The following is a 21,404-nucleotide window of genomic DNA, read 5'->3' on the forward strand; positions in this document are numbered from 1 at the left end:
CAAAAAAATAAAAAATGAAGGGTTCTGTGTCACTTTAAAAACTAAGGCCAGGGTCCAAAGAGCCCCATGCATGCTCAGAAAAGCACTTATCAATGTAGAGTGGGCATATACAGATTTTCCCACACCATTATAGCTCCTTGTGCCACTGAATGAGGGAGGGACTGTAGCTCCATTGGCAAAGCACATTATTTTCACATTTAGAAAGCTCTAGGTTTAATCCCTGCTGTCTCCCATTAAAAGTATCAGGGTAAAAGTGGTGAAAGGCTTCTGCATGAGACCCAGAATGTCACGGTCCAAGTAGACAATGCTACATAAATGGATAAAGAATCTGACATGATATAAGGGAGCTTCCCCAGCCATTCCAAGGGTCTCCCAACCCCAGGATCATCATTTTTGGGAGTACAAGAGGAAGCAGCGGGAAAGGGCAGCATGCGGTCCTTTGGATTCTAGCCTAGCAATTTTTTTTATTAAGGAACCAATTCAGCGACAGGATTGTACTCCAGCCTTTTTGACAAGTGGTCTCAAATAAAGGACATGTCCTTTGCTAAAGTTACAGATACTTATCAAACAACTTGCAAATGTTGACTTTCTACATGATGCCAGGCTTTAAGAGGTCCCACTTTTAAAACTAAAACTCATCTGTGTCTAAACATAGAGTTGCTATATTTGCAAATTCCTTTAAGAGCCAAAGGTGTTATTACTAATGAGGCATATCAAATTCATGTTAGTTCCAAGCAGCCAGAATTGTCTTCAAAATACAAAAATGTATAAGCACCTTGTTTTCAAAATAGGGAGAGACAAAGAATAGTAAACTACGTATAGCCAAGAGAGACTTCTGGAACATAAATTAAACAAAATTCTTCCCTAATTTATGAAGTGGCAATCAGAAATTAAAACACCACATAGATTGTAGGGGTGTGCACAGACCCCCTGCTCCGCCCCGCGGGCCAATCCGAAAATTTCGGATCGGCCCGCTCCGCCCATGCTCCACTTCTCTTTGCCGCGGAGCTCCGGCTCCGAATCGGAGCTCCGCAGTGGAGGGGAGTGGTGCCAGGTAAGGCCGGGAGAGGAGGGCGGGGGGGGGATTACCGGGCCCTGTCGCCGCCCATGCGGCAGAGCCCGGTAAGGGACCAAGGGGGAGGGGGGCCTTACCTGCCTCCGTCCACGGTCCGTCGGCTTCTTCAATTGAGCCCGCAATTCAGCCAGGAAGTCTGGGCCGCAAGTGCGGCCTAGACTTCCTGGTTGAACCGCGGGCTCAACTGAAGAAGCCGAGGGACCGCGGACGGAGGCAGGTAAGGGAGAGGAGGGGGGTTTACCAGGCCCTGCCGCTGTCGCTGCATGGGTGACAGCGACAGCGGCAGGGCCCGGTAAACCCCACTTACCTTTCCGGCAGAGGTCCGGATAGAGGCGAAGGATCCGCCTTCACCTCGATCCTCTTCGCCACGCTCCGCCGGCCCCCCAATCCTCTTCGCCTCCGCCTTAAGGGGAGATGAAGCACCCCGCTCCGCTTCTAATTCGCCGGTCCGATTAGAAGTGGAGCACATCCCTAATAGATTGTTTTGGAGTTCTGACATTTTGAAATGATTTCCTCAGGACTGAAGTTACTATTTTGAAATAAAGTCCTCTGCCAATTGAAAATAACTCTTTTTTCTATTTCTTGGGTTCAATCCAACTTAAGTTATTCAAGAGAATCTCACTGATATGAATGGAACATGTTAGTCTCAAGCATCCCAACTAACTTTTAGGCCCACTGCTTTCATTCTCAACTAACTTTAGCTGGGTTGAGGCCCTTTATAAAGAGGATGTATTTCATTTATAATTAAAGGAATTGGAGGGCTACTCGCACTTAAATTCAGGAAAACATATAATTCAATTCTTATATTTGTGCAGAATGTTTCATCTGGTATAGGGCAAGAAATAATAAAAGAGAAGATTAATTATATATTTACAGTACAACCCTATGCAAGTTTACTCAGAAATAAGTCCCACTGTATGTAACAGATTTAGTTCCGCATAAGAGTGCATAGAAGTGCAGCCCTAATAACTGTTTGCATTGGAGGACAAAATTTAGCAAAGTATTTTATGTTCACAATTTATAATTTGAAAATGAATGTGAAAAGTATATTCTTTGCAAGAGCCTGTCAACGTGAATGTTACGCAACTGTAACATTCACACAAGAATCCAAATAGTAATACAGTATTACATAAGAGGTAGGGGAGAAGACAATCACGGATCTTAAGGGAATATTCCTTGCCACCACTGCCCACCTCAAATGCAGCTTTTGGCTTAGTGTATTGAGAGAAACATTCCATACTTCCTTCTTAGGGCATGGAAGTCATGGTTGGTTTGGAAAAGCAGGCCTGACCTTTCACCACAGTGACTGAGAGGTGGACAAGAGAACGACCCCCACTCTCTCAGTATCTCAGTCCTAACTGAAGCCATTTTCCACTGTAATGCCCGGCACCATGGGAAATTTAGACCATCTTCTCCACTTGGGGAATGTGTGTGCATGTGCGGGGTGGTGTTGAGAAATGAACTGAAACTACATTTTCCTCCCAGACTGGTGTTTAGATAGGCATATAGAAACAGAAGTCAAAGTGGACTATGCAGAATAGGCAGAGCGAGTTCAGTGGTTCCCACTGTGCTCTATGAGTGAAAGAAGATGGGCTGCCATTTTGGACAGTTGCAGAGAGGGTTTCCCACATCCCAGAATCTAAAGTCATGCAGAATGGCGGGGAGGTTACTCCAATTGCTCTGGGTGTCTGAGTAACAGCTGCCATTTACTCATACTGAAGAAAGTAAAGCACCCCACTTGGACACTATTATGGCTGGGGCAAAACAGACTGCTATTCCTGGCACTAGATTGTCCTACATCTACTGACAGAGATACTCCAGTATGTGCACACACCTCTGTGCAGAATGTACCAACCTCCAGGGTTTCCAGCAATATATAGAAAATAGTTATAGCAACCCAAGAGCAAGGCTGTGCAGTCGCTCTGTTCCCATTTTCACATGTGCAGAGTAACCCCTCCCCCTGGTGTCTGGGGGTGAAAATGTCGGCAGAGAGGATGCCTTCACTGTACATTCGAAGGCCTCCACATGACCTGGAATCCTGATAGCACAGGGTCATGTGAAGGCCACCTCTCTGCAGCCGTTCACATGGAATGAGCAGACACCAAAGAGAACAGCTCGTGGTGCAGTCCTGCTCACAACTTTCTATCATCACTAAATAGAGCTTGTATGTTTACATAATTTCAGCAAGCCTATTTCTTCTAATGCTAATATTCATTTTAATGACACTGTCATTATGAAAGCCCTTTTCAATGTGCACAATTACCTGATCTCCAAATGGACATTCCATTCTGGGTTTCTAACAGTGGGAGCGTTAACATGCATTAGTTTCCTCAGACAGAAGGCACCTGTCTCCAGCTAGCTGCAGATATCAGAGAAGCAGACCATGGAAAACCTGTAACACTCTAGTAATATATCCTATTTCTTACTTTGGATTGAAGGGCAACTGTGAAGACTGAGTTCAAAATACCTTAATTCAAGATACCTTGAGATTTCTACAGCACTTGTTTTCTATGTCTCTGACAGACATTTTACTTTTCTGTGCTCATTTAAAAGTTTAAGGTATTAACATTATTAAGGATTGTATCAAAATCTGGCATATTTTAATAGTAATCCCATCCCAATTTTTATTATTTTTGCTGTGTCTTTTTCTTTATATCTTAAAAGGTTAAATGGTTTGCATTTACTAAAAAAGCGAACAAAAGCAAAATGGTATGTAAATAAGCAAATAAAAATTATAGCCCTTTAGCACTTCATTTCTTTAACAGTTGTTAATGTTCACCAAAAAGTGATTAATATTTATCAATTCCCTAGATATGTTACAAATTAAAATTATGGAAGAACAGAAGGGTTGAAACATTTATCCAAAGGTACATTATGATCCCCATGTATGAAATTCTGGTTTAGGGATTTCCTAAACCACAGGTTTTCCAGTGTTACAGGGTATATAATGTCAAAGATGAGTTAGATAATACCTATTTAACAATTTCACCCTTTGTTTAATATAAACTGAATTATAACCATAAGATAATCTGGCTATACTTATATCATAAGCACCTTCTCACACTAAACTTTACATCTCTGACAAAATTTCCAAGTGACTATATCTTAAGGACACTCTTTGCAAAATGATTTGTACATGATAACAGGGAGGGATTTTACTGGAAGGTTGCAGCTTTTTCGGGAATTCCAGCTGTGTCTTAGGATGGCTGCCACTAGAGCAAAATAAACTTGAACCAGAGCATTTAGCCCTGGAAAGGGTGATGTTTTGAGTTTTTAAAAGTTTCCAGAGGGCTCTCTTGTAATGATAATGTTTTAGAAAAATCAACTATAGTTTGGCATTGGCAACGTTTGCATTCCTGTACTATAAGAAATTGATATTCTAAGAAAAATCTCCAAATACTGAGATGCTTATTGCAATTCCTTCTTATTGATTCGGACATCATGACTTTCTGCTTTCATTTCTCTACATTTTTTTCCTTCAGCACCCAAAAGCCTATATTTCAACTATGCTTCCCACATTAAGATAAACATGAAAATATCACTTAGAAATGTTATTTCAGTAGATAGAGGGTTTAAGGCAAGGCATTTGCTTGTTAAAGATATTTTCCTTCTGTTACTCTGGACTGAAACAATTGTTTTCCCCACTACCATCCATCAGTGCCTTAGGATACACAATGTACATTCAGCAAAAGGGCACACCGATGACCCGATAGACATATGCTGTAAGTCCTGAGTGCCCATTGAAATAATGGTATTATTTTCATATAAGGCGTGATCCACAGGAACATGGCATGGGAGAGGTTAATTTGCTTTGTTTCCATTCTTACTAGTGTATTCAATATTCCCTAAAGATATAGTATTCTTTTCTTACTAACCATCTTTTCAGACAAATACAAACCCCTTTAAAAGGTGCTATAAATGGGTTTTGAAAATATAAAATATATCCACCGTAGCATCTCTAATCATTGTTTCACTGCTGTATTTCTGCAGGTGATTTCTCTTTTTTGATTGAAACTATTTGCTGTAGAGTAACTGTTATGTCCCATAATGCTTTTGTCTTCTTCTTCTTGCTTTTTGGACCAAGAGGGCTGGATGCTTTCTTGCTCTTTATTTCCTTTTCGAGTTCTTTTCATTGGAAGTATCAACAACACTAAAATGCAGGTAACATGAAGGCAGAAGTACCAGGAGCTAAGAAATAAATCAAAATAAAAAAAATAGTCACACTGATCTCTGGTCATTATATGACAATGCTTTAGTATCTACTTACCTGTAAGAAGGCTTACACATCACATTATTTTATTTATTTATTTATTACACTTATATACCGCTCCCATAGCCAGGGCTCTCTGGGCGGTTTACAGAAATTCTAAAATTGAGGTAAAAACAAGTATACAAAATTTAAAACTCTAAAACACAGTACATACACACATAAAGCATTAAAAACCAATTAAAAACTAAACATGTGGGTAATTAGGATGTGCCGCCATATGTCTGGGCAAAGAGGAAAGTCTTAACCTGGCGCCGGAAAGATAGCAGCGTTGGTGCCAGGCGAGCCTCATCAGGGAGATCATTCCACAGTCTGGGGGCCACCACCGAAAAAGCCCTATCCCTCGTTGCCACACTCCGAGCCTCTCTTGGAGTAGGCACCCGGAGGAGGACCTTAGATGTTGAACGTAGTGAACGTTAAAATGTGCTTCTGTATATTATTATATTGGGGTTGTCAAAGCTGTAGTTTCTGAGACTTATTTTTATAGTTCAACCTGTGGCTTTTGTCCCAAAGGAAATGAATAATAGCTTTTGTCCCAACAAAAGTTAATGACCCGCCCCCACCATCTCCTAACAATACTGTGGTACTGAGAAAGCTTGGCCAATTCAAAGATGCAAGGAAGGAGGGCCTTAGTGAGGTGTGAAGGAGACAGTGGGCATGTCTACACCAGGCAATATCTCAGGGGATCATCCCTGTGCATCCACATGATGCACAGGGGATCCTGGGAGCAGGGAGGGATTGTCCCTTCATTTCCCCGGGTATTGCCATACCCTTTTTTCTCGGTTTTTCCCACGGTCTCAGGATCGTCCTGAAATCACGGGAGGTGTGGGCGGCCGTCCCGGTTTCATCCCGGCTCCTTGCGAGTAAATGCGAAGAGCCGGGAACCAGGCACAGGGCAGGGAGCTCTTCAAGCGCTCCGTGCCCAATGGGGCTGGGGAGGGGAGAGGGGGTGGGGCTTTTTTTAAAGAAAAAACTTACTTTTGTGCTGGAGTGCAGGTGCGTTCCAGGTCCTTCCTCCCTGGACGTTGCGCGCTGCGTGTGAACACTGGGGAATCTTGCGATCCACATATTGCGAGATCCTCCCCACTCCCTCCTGGAACGCCGGGAGGTGTAGACATGCCCAGTGGGTGCGTTCAGACAATCACAACGGGGGAAGAAGCCATCGTGGCTGCTTACCCTGCTACTGCGTTTGCAACTGTTGTTTGTTTTATTCCCTGCGCTGCAGAGTGTGCTGGAACCTGGCGCACAGTGGGAGAGGGCTTCATACCTACCCTACAACCTCAGGGGTTGTAGGGTGGGTACGATGCCCCCCTCCCACTGCGCCACATTCCAGATTCGAACAACACACACAGTAGAGCATGCACAGGGGGTGGAGAAGCTGCCACAATGGCTTCTTCCCCTGCTGCGATTATCCAAACCCAGTCACGGGCATCACAGTCTATGCAGGACTTGATATAAAGAGCAGCAGGGAACGCCATCATTATGAAGATTGGAAGCTCCCCTATACCAAGTCAGACTATTTAACCCTTTGCCCTTTCCCCTTCCTTTCCCTGCAAGAATTCTATCACTGGGGGAAAGGATTTATGATGAAATGGATGCCACTTACAAATACAATATCAGGCAAGCTTGGCAGTTTCAAAGTTATAGATGTGCAGTTGTCAGCATATCATGCACAGTTCTTTGAGTTGTCAACATTTAAATCATTTCAAGTGAGCTTTCATGTTCCTTCCATAAATATTTCAGCTCAGATACTTGCGGCAAAAAAATTAATATGGGGTACTTTTCTCAATAAACATGCTCAATTAGGTCACTCTCTAGGGAAGCCTTCCCCAACCTGATGCCCTCCAGATGTGTGGGACTTCAACACCCAACAATTAGCCCAAATCAATATGGCCAATAGTCAGCATCGCTATTTAAGAAGCAGGTTGTAAACTTCATCTTTCTTAATTTTGTCCATTTTTGTAAAATTGTTTTCTATTAAATGTAACATTTTTAATATTTTCTCTGCCTGCCCACCCTCCACTTGTGTTTCTGGGCCGTAAAAAGGGTTTTGATACACAGAGTGGCCCCATTCAGAAGACACCTTAAACCATGGCTTTAACCACGGTGGTTAAGCCAGAAAGCCAGGCTGTGTTCGAAAGACACCTTAAACCACGGCTTTAACCATACTGAATAAAGCAAAAAGACTTCTTCACTGTGGTTAAAGCCATGGTTTAAGGTGTCTTCTGAACATAGCTTGGCTTTCTGGCTTAACCACTATGGTTAAAGCCATGGTTTAAGGTGTTTTCTAAATGGGCCCAGTGAGGTGAATGTGCCATGTGGCAGTTCCATGTAAAAACAATGGATAATATGAATTAGAGGAAAGTGACTGGAGGTCATAAGCAGAATGCATATAATTATGCAGGGCATAGAAACCCCTATCCCATGACCACTAGAGGTCTTCTTCAGGTGTTGTCTGAATATTTTGTACTATATCTTCATTATCCCACTAAGAGTTAGAAGCTTGATTTCGGTTTTGGTTTACATGAAATCTGAGAATCCATGACAGTTGCCTGGTTCTCCACCAAGCACCAAATATCACATTAAATTCTAAGCACATGGATCAAAGACTAGATTATTGCTTGTTCGGCTGTCAGAAATCATGAATAATGAAATTGCTACTTAAATCTTGTTTTGAAAAAATACACAAAGCATAAACTTACCTGTAAAACATGTAAGATGGTTTTACTGAGAGAAGTACAAATGGTACCACTGTATAACTTATTGCTACTTGAGTTGTCATCCATGTCATGATATCGTAACAAAATTTAATGGCTGGAGAGTCAATAAAGTAGTGTCTTATGTTCTTTCTAATCTAAACGGGTGGGAAAAGTGAAACAAGGAATAAGTGAACCTGGAACATCTTTGCAGAAGAGTGAGTATATATATTTTTGTATTTTAGGAAAGTGCATGCTACTGTCTTTATGTTTTTACAACTACTCTAATAAAAATTTCTACATAATATTACATTTAAATCACATTAAGTGATTTACAAGCTTCCTTCTGGACCTTGAAAACCCCCTACCTGGTATAACAATTCCCAAATGAGTTATTGGCCCCTACCTGAACAGGTAACAATTGTGCACTTGCTCTCTGCTACTCCAGTGTTCTCTCTCATGTTTGACACAGACCTCCGAAGTTCCCTGTCCTTTTACATCAATCTGTGCTGCTTGCTCAATCTCCATCCTTCCTGCACTCTGATCCCAGGTTTTCGTGGTCTTCTCTAGCATTGACCTTGTCTGGTTTAACCTTATGGAAGGATTGTTCTTATAAAGTGACCCACTATTTCTAACTACGTCAATAGCCTTTCAACACTAATTGCCGGGGGAATAGGAATGTGAGGGCTCTATTGCCCTCCTGTCCTACTTGTGGGTTTCCCACAGGTAACTGGTTGGCCACTCTGTGGCAGAATGCTGGACTAGATGCACCTTTAGTATGATCTGATAGGGCTCTTCTTACGTTCTTCACTACTTTAATACTTCTGATTGCTTCAGGAAGGCAAAGCCCTGGCTCTTCCCAAAGCTCTTGTTCCTTGAACTTTTGGGACTAACTGTATCTGGCAGTCTAATCCTGACAAGGCTGCCCATCATAACTCAGGGAAAAATAAGATGTGATATTAAATGTATCCTTCCCAAATGAAATAGCTTGAGGGGTGAGATTTTTGCTGAGGGAGGAAGACTCTCTTTTCTGTGTGCTGTAATCCCAATCTTGCCCCCCCACACACACACACCTCACAGGTGTTATTTTGAAAGTTAAAAAGGGGACAAGATGTTAAACGCATTCACATATGCAACTTCATGTCTAGTTTGATCCTCACTTGCTAACAGAGGCATGCATTCTATTCTAGCAGACCTAAGTCAAAATGTCCATTTGAAACATTAGTCTCAGGGCCAGTTTTATTGTTAGACAAAGTAAGGCAGCCATTTGTATCTCCTACTTCAAGCACCAAGAAGGTTCAACCCATCTTTGATCCATTATTCATCAATACGTTTCTCCTCCATAGTGATGCAAACTAAGCAATATCTTTCCATTTTCTCAATTCAACTTTGAAAGGTTTAGGGAACCAGCACACAGTTATTCCACCAATATGGTGGAGTTAGTAGTTGATACTTTAGTGAATTGTCACAAATATATGAGATGTTTTTGAAAAGCAAGGTTCCTTCTTACAAAATCAATTTAAGTGGGGTTTCTTTAGTATAAACACGAACAGCAGCTTTGAATTCACAGAATTACTCAATTGTTAAGAGCACAGATACAGTGGTACTTACAGTTCGTGCTGCGAGTGTCATCAGTACTCCTGTTAAGAAGGTTAAATAATATCCAGGATACACCCCATGCCAAATGGCTGACAAGATAAAGGTTTGTATTGTTGGACTGTGGGAGGCTCGTTCATAGCATACTCTAAAAGTTTGAAGAGAAAATGCACCATATATGAGGGAAAGGAGAAAGTAAAGTTTAGCAAAAATTTGGCCTACCAGAAATAACTGTTTTAAAAAATTAAATCACTGAAACAGTATAGAGGGGAGTCCCTCCATTGAATCCCACCACACACTGGACATACACCCTTTGAGAAACTACCCAGTCCAAGCTAGTAGTTAATTTTGACTACAGAAAATGTTATTAATATAGTACTTTTCCATAGGATAAATGATTATTTGAGATACTGAATCCCCTCTACAGCTTTCTGGTGTACATGATCCAAGACATAGCTGCTGACCTCACATGGGGTGGATTGTGAATCTGCTTAGAAGAAGAAGGTATTGCCCCTGTACCAGACTAAACAGGGAACCAAATTTGACCTCTAATGAACAAGGAACTTAAAGATGGTGCCTAAATGACCTGCAGGAAGTCTTCTCCTGCGCACGAAGGAACTATTCTCCTTCAGCCCAATCCATCTTCTACCACTACGATGGCTTGGATAACGCAACTTAAATAAGTTCACAGAAGCAGTCACTCCAGGCACCTGCACACACACACCAAAGCCTTCCCAGAAGGCCAGAAGACCCTCCTTAACAATGTGAAATAAGGTGCAGGACGCTGTAAAATTTCAGCCCTCTGAATCTAACTCTGATTTTGTAAATTCTCTCCCCTCCCATCAGCCCCCTGCACCCCCATTCCACATTGTTCAGAAGGGCATTGTTCAGAAATCTATTTTTCTTCTGTGTGTCAGCAATCTGTACAGTTCTATTCCGTAAGGCTGAGCCTGCATTTATTTGTTAAACCAGTTGGCTGTGTTATCTTGGGCCATCCCTGGCTTCAAGGTGAAGCAGAACTCTTACTAATTGAGCTGAACAAGTTCAGCTGAGTGTTGGTAAGAGCTTTCTGCCCCACAAAACCCTGGAAAGATGGTTTCCAGCCTGCTCGTGATTGGCTAATAGGGACCACCTCAGATTTGCTAAAGGCTTCTTGATATAAAATCAGGGCAGGGGGGAGAGAGGCCTCTGTCTTTGCTTACTTTTGTTTTTCCCTGTCCAGCAACTGCTTTGGAGAGTTCACTTCCTGAGGACCTGTTCTATTGAAGACCCATGCCACTGGTACATATAAACAGGTTTAGTCAGTTTCGTTGTTTTGCCCTGTAAGTATCGTTTCCAAACACTCCTCTGGTTCTTTTGTATATTATTCCCTTTCCCATTTTGTAAATAAACTCACCACTTATCCTATTTGAATCTGTGTGCAATTGGCCGTGATACTAAGTCCAGAGCTTTCCTCTTGGTTATTGCTACTGTTTGAGGTTTGAAGCCTAGGGCTTTGAACCAGAGGTTGCTGGCTTCAGCCCTTGTTACATAAGCCTTTCGGGTGTTCCTTTACAGTCTGAGAGTCCCCTGGCTCAGACTCAGTTAGACGTAAGGGATGGTGGCAGCCTACCTTGCTGGGTTAGTGTTCAACCTGAGCCAGCTTTTGTCTCTGCCTACACTGCTTGCAGTTAAAGTACCCCACTTCCTCCCTTCACTATACTGCACTCCACCATTGTGAAGATAACTTACTTTATGGAAGTGGGGTCCAAGGAGAGTGGGCTCAAATGCAGTGGGGCTAAAGCTCTAGTGCCAGTGGAGCTGCCTTGCACACCATGGCGATTGTGATCTTATTATGAGCAAAGAGAGGGACATGACAGATAACCAAATGGAGTGGAAACAGCGCAGACCCTCATATTACTAGGCAAACCTATTCTACCAAAGACCCTTGGAGAATGCTGATAAAGAAAAAGGGGATGTTAAAAATGGTACCTTTTGAGCCAAAGAGCTGTTTGGATATTCCAGTTATCAAGAAACATCTTGAAACTTGTAGAAAACTGTAAAATTAACAGACCATTTGTTTATTTCAGGAAAACAGAGTGCAGTTATTTATGGCACAAAAGAGATTGTATCAAGACCTTATATAGTCTGTAGTGATAGGCAAACAATAAAAGGTATCTTTCAGGGATCAAGGGAGGTGGGAGAAAGAAAAGTACGCAATCTATTCTGAGCTATCTCGGTTGTGCTATCTGAAATTCTGCAGCTGCGAATCACCATTACAATTCTGCAGCTGATAATCACCATTACACACAACACTGGCTGGCAGAACATAGCCCCCAAACCAGGACTGCTTCCACCACATGCAGACGGTCAGCCTTCTGGGATTACGCTACTCCAGGTGCCCCCTGCCCTCCCCGCAAACCCATGTCAGAAACAGCTCATGCCTCATGGGGGAGGTTGCTGTATGTCTACTCCTCCTGCCACAGCAGCAGAGTAATCTACAGCAACTACAGCCATGGGAGGACTTCCTTCCCTCTCTGTGGCCTAATCTGCACCAAGCAGGATATAGCAGTATGAAAGCGATATGAAAGTGGTCTGTGTCAATGGGCCACAACTGTTGTCAGTGCACTTCAATACCGCTCTAAAGTAGCAGTGTGGCTCCTGCCTTTTATATATCACTTTCATACTGCTTTCATAGGGCATTATCCTGCTTGGTGTAGATTAGGCCTTTGTCTAGGTAAATATAGGTTGTTCCCCTCTTGTAGAGCTGCTGGACAAGTGAACTCTAAAAGATCAAAAGTTTTGCAGTAGAGTAGGGGAAACACTGCACTCCTTCATATTCACTTAGTTAAGACAAACAGTAGAAATGTCTGGAATCACTGCTGCCCAAGGTGAGGTGAGACACTGATGAGGAAACTGGCAGCTATATTCCTCTAAGAGCTTCGCCTCAAGGAAGTGATTTTTAGTGCTGTCAAAAGAGAAAGAGGAAGGGGGTGAGAAGCTGGGGGAGTCATAATTTATTCTCCTTTTACTCCTTTCCCCGTACAACAGCTCCGTTCAAAAAATACAATTCTGAAGCTTCAATATGAAAAGTCTAAATGGATAATCTGGCAACGTTGAGAAGGGCGTTGAGAAGAAGCATTGCTTCTTCGCTCAGATTCTGGATGCTTCATGCAAAGTGAAAGGATCAACCCCATAAAAGAGGAATGTTAGCTCTTTCTTCACAGGGCGTACATGGAAAGGGAGGAAGCAATGGAGCTTCTTCCTGTCTTAGATGGAAGGAATGTAAGTCCTCCCCTTTGCGTGGAGAAGGAACAGAAGCATGGAGAGAAGGAACAGGGAGATGTGGGTGGCCAGTGACCAGCCAGGGCAAATGCTCCTTAGCCCCTTGGTAGTCACCATAGTAACCAGAATGCCAGTCTCTGGGCCTGATTTTTAATGCACCAATGGCAACTGGGATTCTGCCACCCTGTCCCATATAGATCTTATCACTATAACAGACAATATACCAATGTAAACCCCACACAAATGTGATTACAGGACTCAAAGTTTTCCATGAATATTTTCAGAAGTTCGATGTACCAACCTCTATATGCAGGATTCTTAGATTTGAAATGGAATCCCAATGTGAGACTCCATTTTTATCGTAGCCTCTAAATCCAAACCCAGCTGCATTATTAATTGCATCTGCTGCAAAGAAACAAGGGAATCCATTGTAAGAAGCTATAGATCATGTTATATGCATCATATTAAAATCACTTTTCATTTTGGCTTTTTTCCACAGTTGAGTTTGAAATATATTTATTTATTTATTACATTTTTATACCGCCCAATAGCCGAAGCTCTCTGAGCGGTTCACAAAAATTAAAAACATGAAAAGCATAAAAACAACCAACAATTTAAAAACATGAATACAAAATACAATATAAATATATACTTCTTGTAATACTTGTCACAATTTTTGGGGAGGGGGAAATAAATACCACCCCCGCCTCCTCAAAAATTGACTTCCTGGTAGTTTTGCAATGCAAGACATTCAAAACTTTTGTTTCAAGTTACAAAAAAAAAAAGGAACCATTGATGTAGTAGGAGGAAAATGATAAAGGATTTTCTCTCTCTGAATCTAAAGCCAGGAAAGACTGCTTTACCATTCTGATTTCATGCACACCTAATTGGTAGAAGTGTGGATTTCTCAGTACGGCACAAACTGTGGCCATAATTTAATATTTCAAATGCATTATCCAGGACATTGCAAATATATTTGCTTTCATTTTAGAAGAGTTCAGACTAATAAGTGAAAATATTAATCTTACACACACTTCACATGACATTGTAAAAGAGAGAGAAGACTTTGTCCATTTTGTTTCTTTTGTTGGTTTTAAATAGCTAACCACAAGTGGCATCCAACAAAAAGAGATAGTATCACAAATTTTCCATGGTTACATAACCACAATTTAAACACTCTCACTAATCATTTCCTGCAAAGGGGTTAGCGGCATAACCATGGCAAATGAACAGAATCAAAATTAAGCAATAACACTATTATTTTATTAAGAGCAATGTTTTCTAAGAGCAAGTACACTGGTCCTGTTCAAACAACACGCTAAGCCGTGGTTAGCCCACTAACCCTTTTCCAGCAAATGGTAAGCACGTGTGTTTAAACCGTGGTTATGTAGCCAGCATGGTTAGAAATGGTTCACACAACAGACTAAGCCATAATGTTTAGCGCAAAATGCTTAACCACCGTGGCTTAGTGTGTCATCTGAACAGGGTCTTAGTCACCAAGTTATATAGATGGCATGAAACATTTGTATGCTTAAATCCTGTTAGAATCAATTGCTAGCACCTGGTAAATCTCTTCACTTATGGTTTAAGAAACTCCTCTTTGCAAAAAAAAGAAAGAAAGAAATCCCTTCGAACGTAGTTCCTTTTTAATCCACCGGAAGGCACTGTATCAAATATGTTCTTCAAACTATACTTCATTACACAGCTTGTACAGGAACATTCTTCCAAGAAGACTACTTACCCAAAGTCCATGCAAAATAGTATTTGGGTCTGGCAGCCATTAGAGACAGATACAGATAGATAACTCTTGTAGGCAATGATGCTGTTGCTCTGAAATGATCATCAATGTTGTATTCTACAGGCAAAGTTTTGCTAACAGTCATATGAAATAATAAGGATAGTCCACACACTACGAGTTTCTGCGCCACGGCTATCTGAAATGTGCAAGATGTAAAACTTTGTGAGCATGTTTTAAAAATAAAACTTACACATAGGATGGATGATTTACAGTTTCTTCATTCAATATATGAAGGTGCTTTAGCTTGGAGACAAAAAAGTACAATATCGCTTTTACTTGCTTAAAATAATAAAATATGCATTGAAGCCTAAACATGGAATATCTTGTTGCTGCAATTAAAAGCCCTTAAAACCCTAGGGAATGGGGCCAGAAGTATCCGTGCCACATGAATTGACACTCAGAAAAGCAGCAAGAAGTGGAGCAACTCCAATGTCTGCTTTTCATGCTATAAGGTAAATATGAAACAGGGACATTCTCATCTCCCTCATAATCAGGTATGTGAGTTCACCAGAAACATATCAAATAGACATCCACTTTTGCCACTTCTCTGAACATGCCAAAAAGCTAAAGTTAAAAAGCATGAATTAGATTGACCAGTGGTCTACAGAAGATGGGATAATAGGCTGTGCACTCACAAATACATGTTCATTCATATATCACCACTAAATGCTCGTAACCCAGGTCAAGAAGAGTTTCACTTAGTTAGAGAGATAATCCTCTCTTTTCCTCTACTGTACCTTAAGCAGCCCAGGCTGAAGCTACCTGCCAAGGTAAATTTTACTCCTGGTAAAAGGGTAAATCCAGAAGACTTAATCCAGCCTAGATTAAATGCAACACTAAACTAGGAAGGGATCAGACACTTTCATTTCAACCATCCACAGTTACACATTGACCCTGTTCAGACAACATGCTAAGCCATGGTGGTTAAGCATTTTGAGCTAAACATTATGGCTTAGTGTGTCGTGAACCATTCCTAACCATGGTGGCTACATAACAACGGTTTAAACACGCTCACTAACCATTTGCTGCAAAAGGGTTAGCAGCCAAACCATGGCTTAGCGTTTTGTCTGAACAGGCTGATTATGTCTGAACTAAGAACTGTGGTCAGAGTAAATAATAGTTTAGGAAAAGGATCATTAACCATGGTTTGAAGTTGGCTTGTTCCTTAAAGCAAACACTAATCACAGTTTGTTTGGGTTTGAACATAACGAATCATCATTAATTAGTTGAGCACAAAAGCCAAAGTTTCCAATCTTCTTGTGCCTGTGGTCAGAGGAGAGAGGACAGGGGAACACGCTGTTCATGCATGTAGCACTGAACTATGGTTTAGAATTACATGCTAGCACAGCCAATGTGGTTTCTTCACCAACCTTCTCCTGGATTAGGCCTCATGGAAGCATCATCTCCAGCTGGTTGGGACAAAGGAAATAAATCTAAAGTTTTATAGGGGCGAGTTCCTCAACTTTGCAATTGGTATATTTTCCAAGTTATGCTTTGTGGATTACAGCAGAAATAGGAGGTTTTAATGGAGGTGTCTCTACTCTTTAAACCATTTTAAGATACAGCCTATCAGGAAGCACATGGCCATGCAACACGCATCAAAAGATAAATTTCTTGCACTTTCACTTGCCTATCCCCTTTAAAGTCTCTGCATAGGTAGAAATCTCTGATACGTAGAGAGTTTGTAGAGTAAGCTCAGACTTTCAGAAATTGCTCTCTGCAACAGACTATACACAAACAGATAGGGAAAAGGCTTAGGTGAACTGGGTTGCATTCTTTTCGTTGCTGAGAAAAGTGCAGCCATGAAGATGATTACTGGCTCTCCATATGTACAGCCTAGTTTATACTGACTTTTCTCTACATGGTCATATACATGCATAACACAACTGTGTGAAGGAATTTTACAGTGTGAACTTTCTCTCAGACTACTCTGATAACTCATTTGGCATTATAAGGTCTAAAGCCTTTTATATGATATTTTAAAGTTGGAAATGACGTTTCACTTCTCAACTTTAGTAAATTTGTCTTGTCCCCTTTCAGCCCAAATATAAGGGAGGGAGGCTTGACAGCACATACTCTTTAAGGGTAGTATCCAACGGTGCACTAGTACTAACAAAGTTGTGCTAGCATAACCAACACTTGTGCAATGTAACCAGCACTCACTAGGGCAATGGGAAAAAGATGCAATTCGTGATCAAAATTGGTGGGACTACGCTACCGCTACATCATTAGCACTAATACTAGGGCACAACTGGATACTACCTTAAGGGGCTGTTCAGAGAACACGCTAATCCACATTCACTGGTTGAGTGTGGGTTGTTTGTTGAACCGTGGGTTGATTATTAAACTGTGGGTTAGCGTAGTGTCTGAATGTCCGCAGGGCGACATCCACAGAGTAACCAGCCTGAACAATCCAACAACAAACCATGGTTCTCAAGGTGCCTTATTTGAGAAAATAAGCCATACTGCATTGTTAACTAGCCACCCTACGGATGTTCAGATAACACACTAACTCACAGTTCAACAAACATCCCATTGTTTAACAACAACCCATACTCAACCACTGACTAGGTTCAATCATGATGGGGAAAGAAGCCATTGTGGCTTCTCCCCAATCACGCACATGTGCCTGCTATTTGCATAAACCCCAATGAAAGTTGATTGAACCGGGTGCACAGCGTAGGTGGCTTTGTACCCATCCTAAAATCCACAAAGTGCAGTTGAACTTGAAGGGTGAGTACGAAGCCACCCCCACTGTGCCATGTGCCCAGTGCAGTTGACACGCCAACCCGCACTATATCGTGGGCGATTATGCAAATAGCAGTCACGCATGTAGGATGTGCGGGAGTGGGTTGGGGGAGAAGCTATGATGGCTTCTTCCCGTTGCAATCGTCCCAACACAGACGCTGAGTGTGGGTTAGCATGTTTTCTTAACATATCCTAGTAGATCTGTTGCTGGTTTTCCATTCATTGTTTAAACCAAGCCACATATTACTCTACTTAACGTCGAATTTCTGGGATCTTTGCACACCTGGATACATATTATAATTTTAGTGCACCTAACAACAAACTAACAATGCTTTATGTGTGTATGTTCTGTATTTTAGAATTTTAAATTTTGTATACTCGTTTTTATCTTAATTTTAGAATTTCTGTAAACCACCCGGAGAGCCCTGGCTATGGGGGCGGTATATAAGTGTAATAAATAAATAAATAAATAAATAAATAAATAAATAAATAAATAAATAAATAAATGCAAGTCTATACATGTCTACTCAGAAATAAATCCCACTGACTTCAATGGGGCTTACTCCCAAGTAAGCATACGTAAGATGGCGACTTTAGTATAGCTAGCTATCTTGTAAGTCTGAACTCATCCACTCCAAAGCTCGTTGACATGTATTAAAAACAAACTACTTTTGGAGTGCTACCTTTAACTGACCATTCTACATTATTAGTATTTTCAAGTACTTTTTTAAAGGTCAGATGAATGGTTACCAATAGATGTTTTTTATTACAAACCCTGCTACCTGAACCACGTATTACACTACAAAAGAATATAGATAGATAGATAGATAGATAGATAGATAGATAGATACCAGTTCAGCATTATCATACTCTCAACTTCTCATTTCATATAGTAGGTATACTATTGCCTATTCTAGAAAGTTACCTAGCCACTGATGGAAGAGAAAACTGTAGCATGTTCTTTACTGTTCGGCACTGTTCCTTATGCTTTGCGATTTCACCTCCTTTTCCAACCTGTATTCTTTCCACTGCTCTCTGTTCCCAGTTCCCCTGTTTATCAATTGCTAAGAGAAAGAACAGCAAAATGCTTAATGGAGTCCCCTTCTTTCACCCGAGCAAGAAGCAGCAGGCTGCCAGAGATTTTAACAAACTTCACTTGGCTCAGATTTATTAAAGCCATCAATTCACGAAGTGCTTAATCCATCACTATTCCTACTATGTTTCGCAACATATATTGCTTCAAGAAAGTAACTGTGACAGGGCAAATATGACTTAGATTATTAATAATGTAAGTCTGCTCTCTGGAGAACACAGAGACATCTTGAACAAGTCTATTCCACAGCATATTCCCTCAGGGAGCCAGGGGAAAACTTTCTTTAAATCCATCCTTCAAGATTTTATTTAAATACATATGTTGTACCATTGAAGTCCTGAGTGTTGAAATGCTATTGGCTGTGTCTATGACGGAGGTTATTGTTAAAAAAACTGACTAATTTTGCAGTATCCAACCAGAAACACTTTCATAAAGCAATATGTTAGCTAAATATTAAATCCCATTTCCCCACTTTGTAAAGATAATTATTAATTTATATTTATTAACATCAATGATGACTAATAAGATATGCCTGTTAAGGTCCATTCTAAATCACATTTACAAGATCTAAATTACAATTTCTTTTCTTTTCATCATTTGTAGAAGGTCCTACAGTTCAAACTCTAGGTTGTTCAATTCCAACAACCCAGAATTCTGGGTTCAGGCATCATGCGAACAACTGAGGGACAGGGTGCTCTCGGATTGTTTATCGCAGCACTATCAGACATGTGCACAGAAACCACTACACATGCACACTCCCAGTGTATTTTCAACAATCCAACGTTTGTTAACCATGGGTTGTCACTTATGAGTGAACTCGGATACACTATCTTCACAACTAAGGTCTCTGCACCTAGGCCATGGTCTGAAGACACATGATACATCAACCCCACTGAAGCAATTATACCATACCAATGGTTTCCAAAGTGGGCGGCACTGCCCCCTTGGGGGCAGTGGGATTGCATAGGGGGGCGTTAAGAGGCAAAGGGGCAGCAGGGGCACTCGAGTTGGTCTTTTCCGTACCAGGCGTTTTGGTTACAGAAGGAAATTGCTGATCGCTATCCTGCACTATGGAGAGTGGTTCAGAAGCTCCTGGTTGCATTTCCAACATCATATTTGGTGGAATGTGGTTTTAGTGTGGTCTGCCTACTTCTCTCCAAGCAAAGAAATAGACTCCAGATTACTAAACATGGTGATTTAAGTCTCATGTTAAGTGACTTTAAACCAGACATTGGGAAAGTGGTATCACTTCATCAAGCCCATCCATCACATTAAGAATGTGATGTACTCTACCCTAGTTACTAAATGTGGTATCTAATATTCTTGCTAAATGACTATCAGACTTTGAAAAGATGATTTCACTGGATCAAGTTCATCAATTATGTTTAATTGAATTAACTAAAAAAAATGAAATTGGATTTTGAATTGTTACTGTTTTGAATTTTATTGTTATTATCTTCCTTAGTGGGTCATTGAAAACCGCTATTCTGAATAATGATTTTTATAGTGTAGGGTAGGGGGCACTGGGCATGAGTTTGTGGAACCAAGGGGGCGGTTACCTGAAAAAGTTTGGGAACCACTGTACTATACCATACCAACTCTCCACTTTGCCACACTAGCTCTGCATAATTGTACATGATACAATATTCTGTTTTATAATATTACTAGGTATAGAAATTTATTTATTTAGATATGATTTTTGAAATTCAACATCCCACAGAAATCAATGGAAAGATAATGACTAATCTCAATAAATTTGGAATCAAGCGCTAAGTGTAGCTAGTTCTGTAGTTAGTTCAGTTCAGCTTTCTGCTTGAAATAAAGCTTGTGGCATTTGGGATTGTAGTACATTGAGTTATGCATATACTGGAGGCAATTAACCAGGTGCGGGGAGGGGGGCGGTCAATATCTAAAAAAAATTCTAAGAAGAAGCCAGAAGCAAGGGGGGTTGTTCCAAAGGAACACAGGAATATAAGGGTAGCTTATAGCTATAAGAAAAACAAACTTACGAAGATAGACATTAATTTCAGACAGTTGACACCAGTTTGAGCACCAACAAATGATCGCTTGTAGAAAGGCATAACAGGAGGGAGATATGAAATAAAACACTTGAGAATTTTTTACTAGATTGAGTTAACATGCAATTAGCACAGTAGAAACTTATATTAAGCTCACATCATGCGCCTAACAAAGTTAACAGAAGAAGGGGCTGTCATTAATTTTATGTTACAGAAATCAAATTCAAACAAAAAAGGAAGCTTATTAGATTAGGCAGAACATAGTTCTTTTATCTAGAGCTTCACATTTGCTGATCCTCATTACCCGTGAAAGTTAAACCTAATCTACTGTTGCATTATTCTTTCGTTCTATAATTCATTATGAGAATCCAGCCCCCCCAAATGCTCTTAAATAAGCATTTCAGCAAGCTGACAAGGCGGAAATGCAACTCTTTATGTAAGAAAGCAACTTGAGGTAGCAACTTGTTACAACAAATGCAGGGAAAAGAAAGAGTTACACCATTCACATCATTTCCCAAGAAGTGCACAATATTCACTGGTGCAGCCAGATTTCTCTGAACAACCATTGGGAAGTGTAAAGTATCAATCCAAGAGCAAACACAGGTTCTCTTAAAAGTAATATCAGAAAGCTAATGCAGCATAAAAAATAAAACAAAAATGTCAAGCATGTCAGCAATACCAGGAAGAAAACTTACCTGCGGATGACTGATTAGTTGATATTTTGAGGGTAGTATTCTTGAATAGATCCTCACTTATAAACCTGGTGCTTGTCAGACACTTGAGAGCTTTCTAGCAAGTTTACACAGTAAGGGGTAAGGCCATGGTTTTGTCAACTATACATGTTTAACA

At 40.8% G+C, this 21,404-nt stretch overlaps 1 protein-coding gene across 1 annotated transcript in view; it reads right to left on the bottom strand.

Annotated features, from left to right (window-relative positions):
• Window positions 1–3,934: 3,934 nt before the first annotated feature.
• Window positions 3,935–21,404, bottom strand: part of MBOAT2 (membrane bound O-acyltransferase domain containing 2) — a 75,150-nt gene continuing 57,680 nt past the window's right edge. The window contains exons 8-13 of the mRNA XM_063125826.1: window positions 14,640–14,832; window positions 13,200–13,303; window positions 11,606–11,670; window positions 9,650–9,782; window positions 8,045–8,196; window positions 3,935–5,263 (exon numbers count right to left, since the gene is read on the bottom strand). Of these exons, the coding sequence (XP_062981896.1) occupies window positions 5,038–5,263; window positions 8,045–8,196; window positions 9,650–9,782; window positions 11,606–11,670; window positions 13,200–13,303; window positions 14,640–14,832 (873 nt within the window). The 3' untranslated portion in view covers window positions 3,935–5,037. The remainder of the gene's footprint in view (window positions 5,264–8,044; window positions 8,197–9,649; window positions 9,783–11,605; window positions 11,671–13,199; window positions 13,304–14,639; window positions 14,833–21,404) is intronic.

The sequence above is a fragment of the Elgaria multicarinata genome, chromosome 4, assembly GCF_023053635.1.
Source record: "Elgaria multicarinata webbii isolate HBS135686 ecotype San Diego chromosome 4, rElgMul1.1.pri, whole genome shotgun sequence".
NCBI lineage: Eukaryota > Metazoa > Chordata > Lepidosauria > Squamata > Anguidae > Elgaria > Elgaria multicarinata.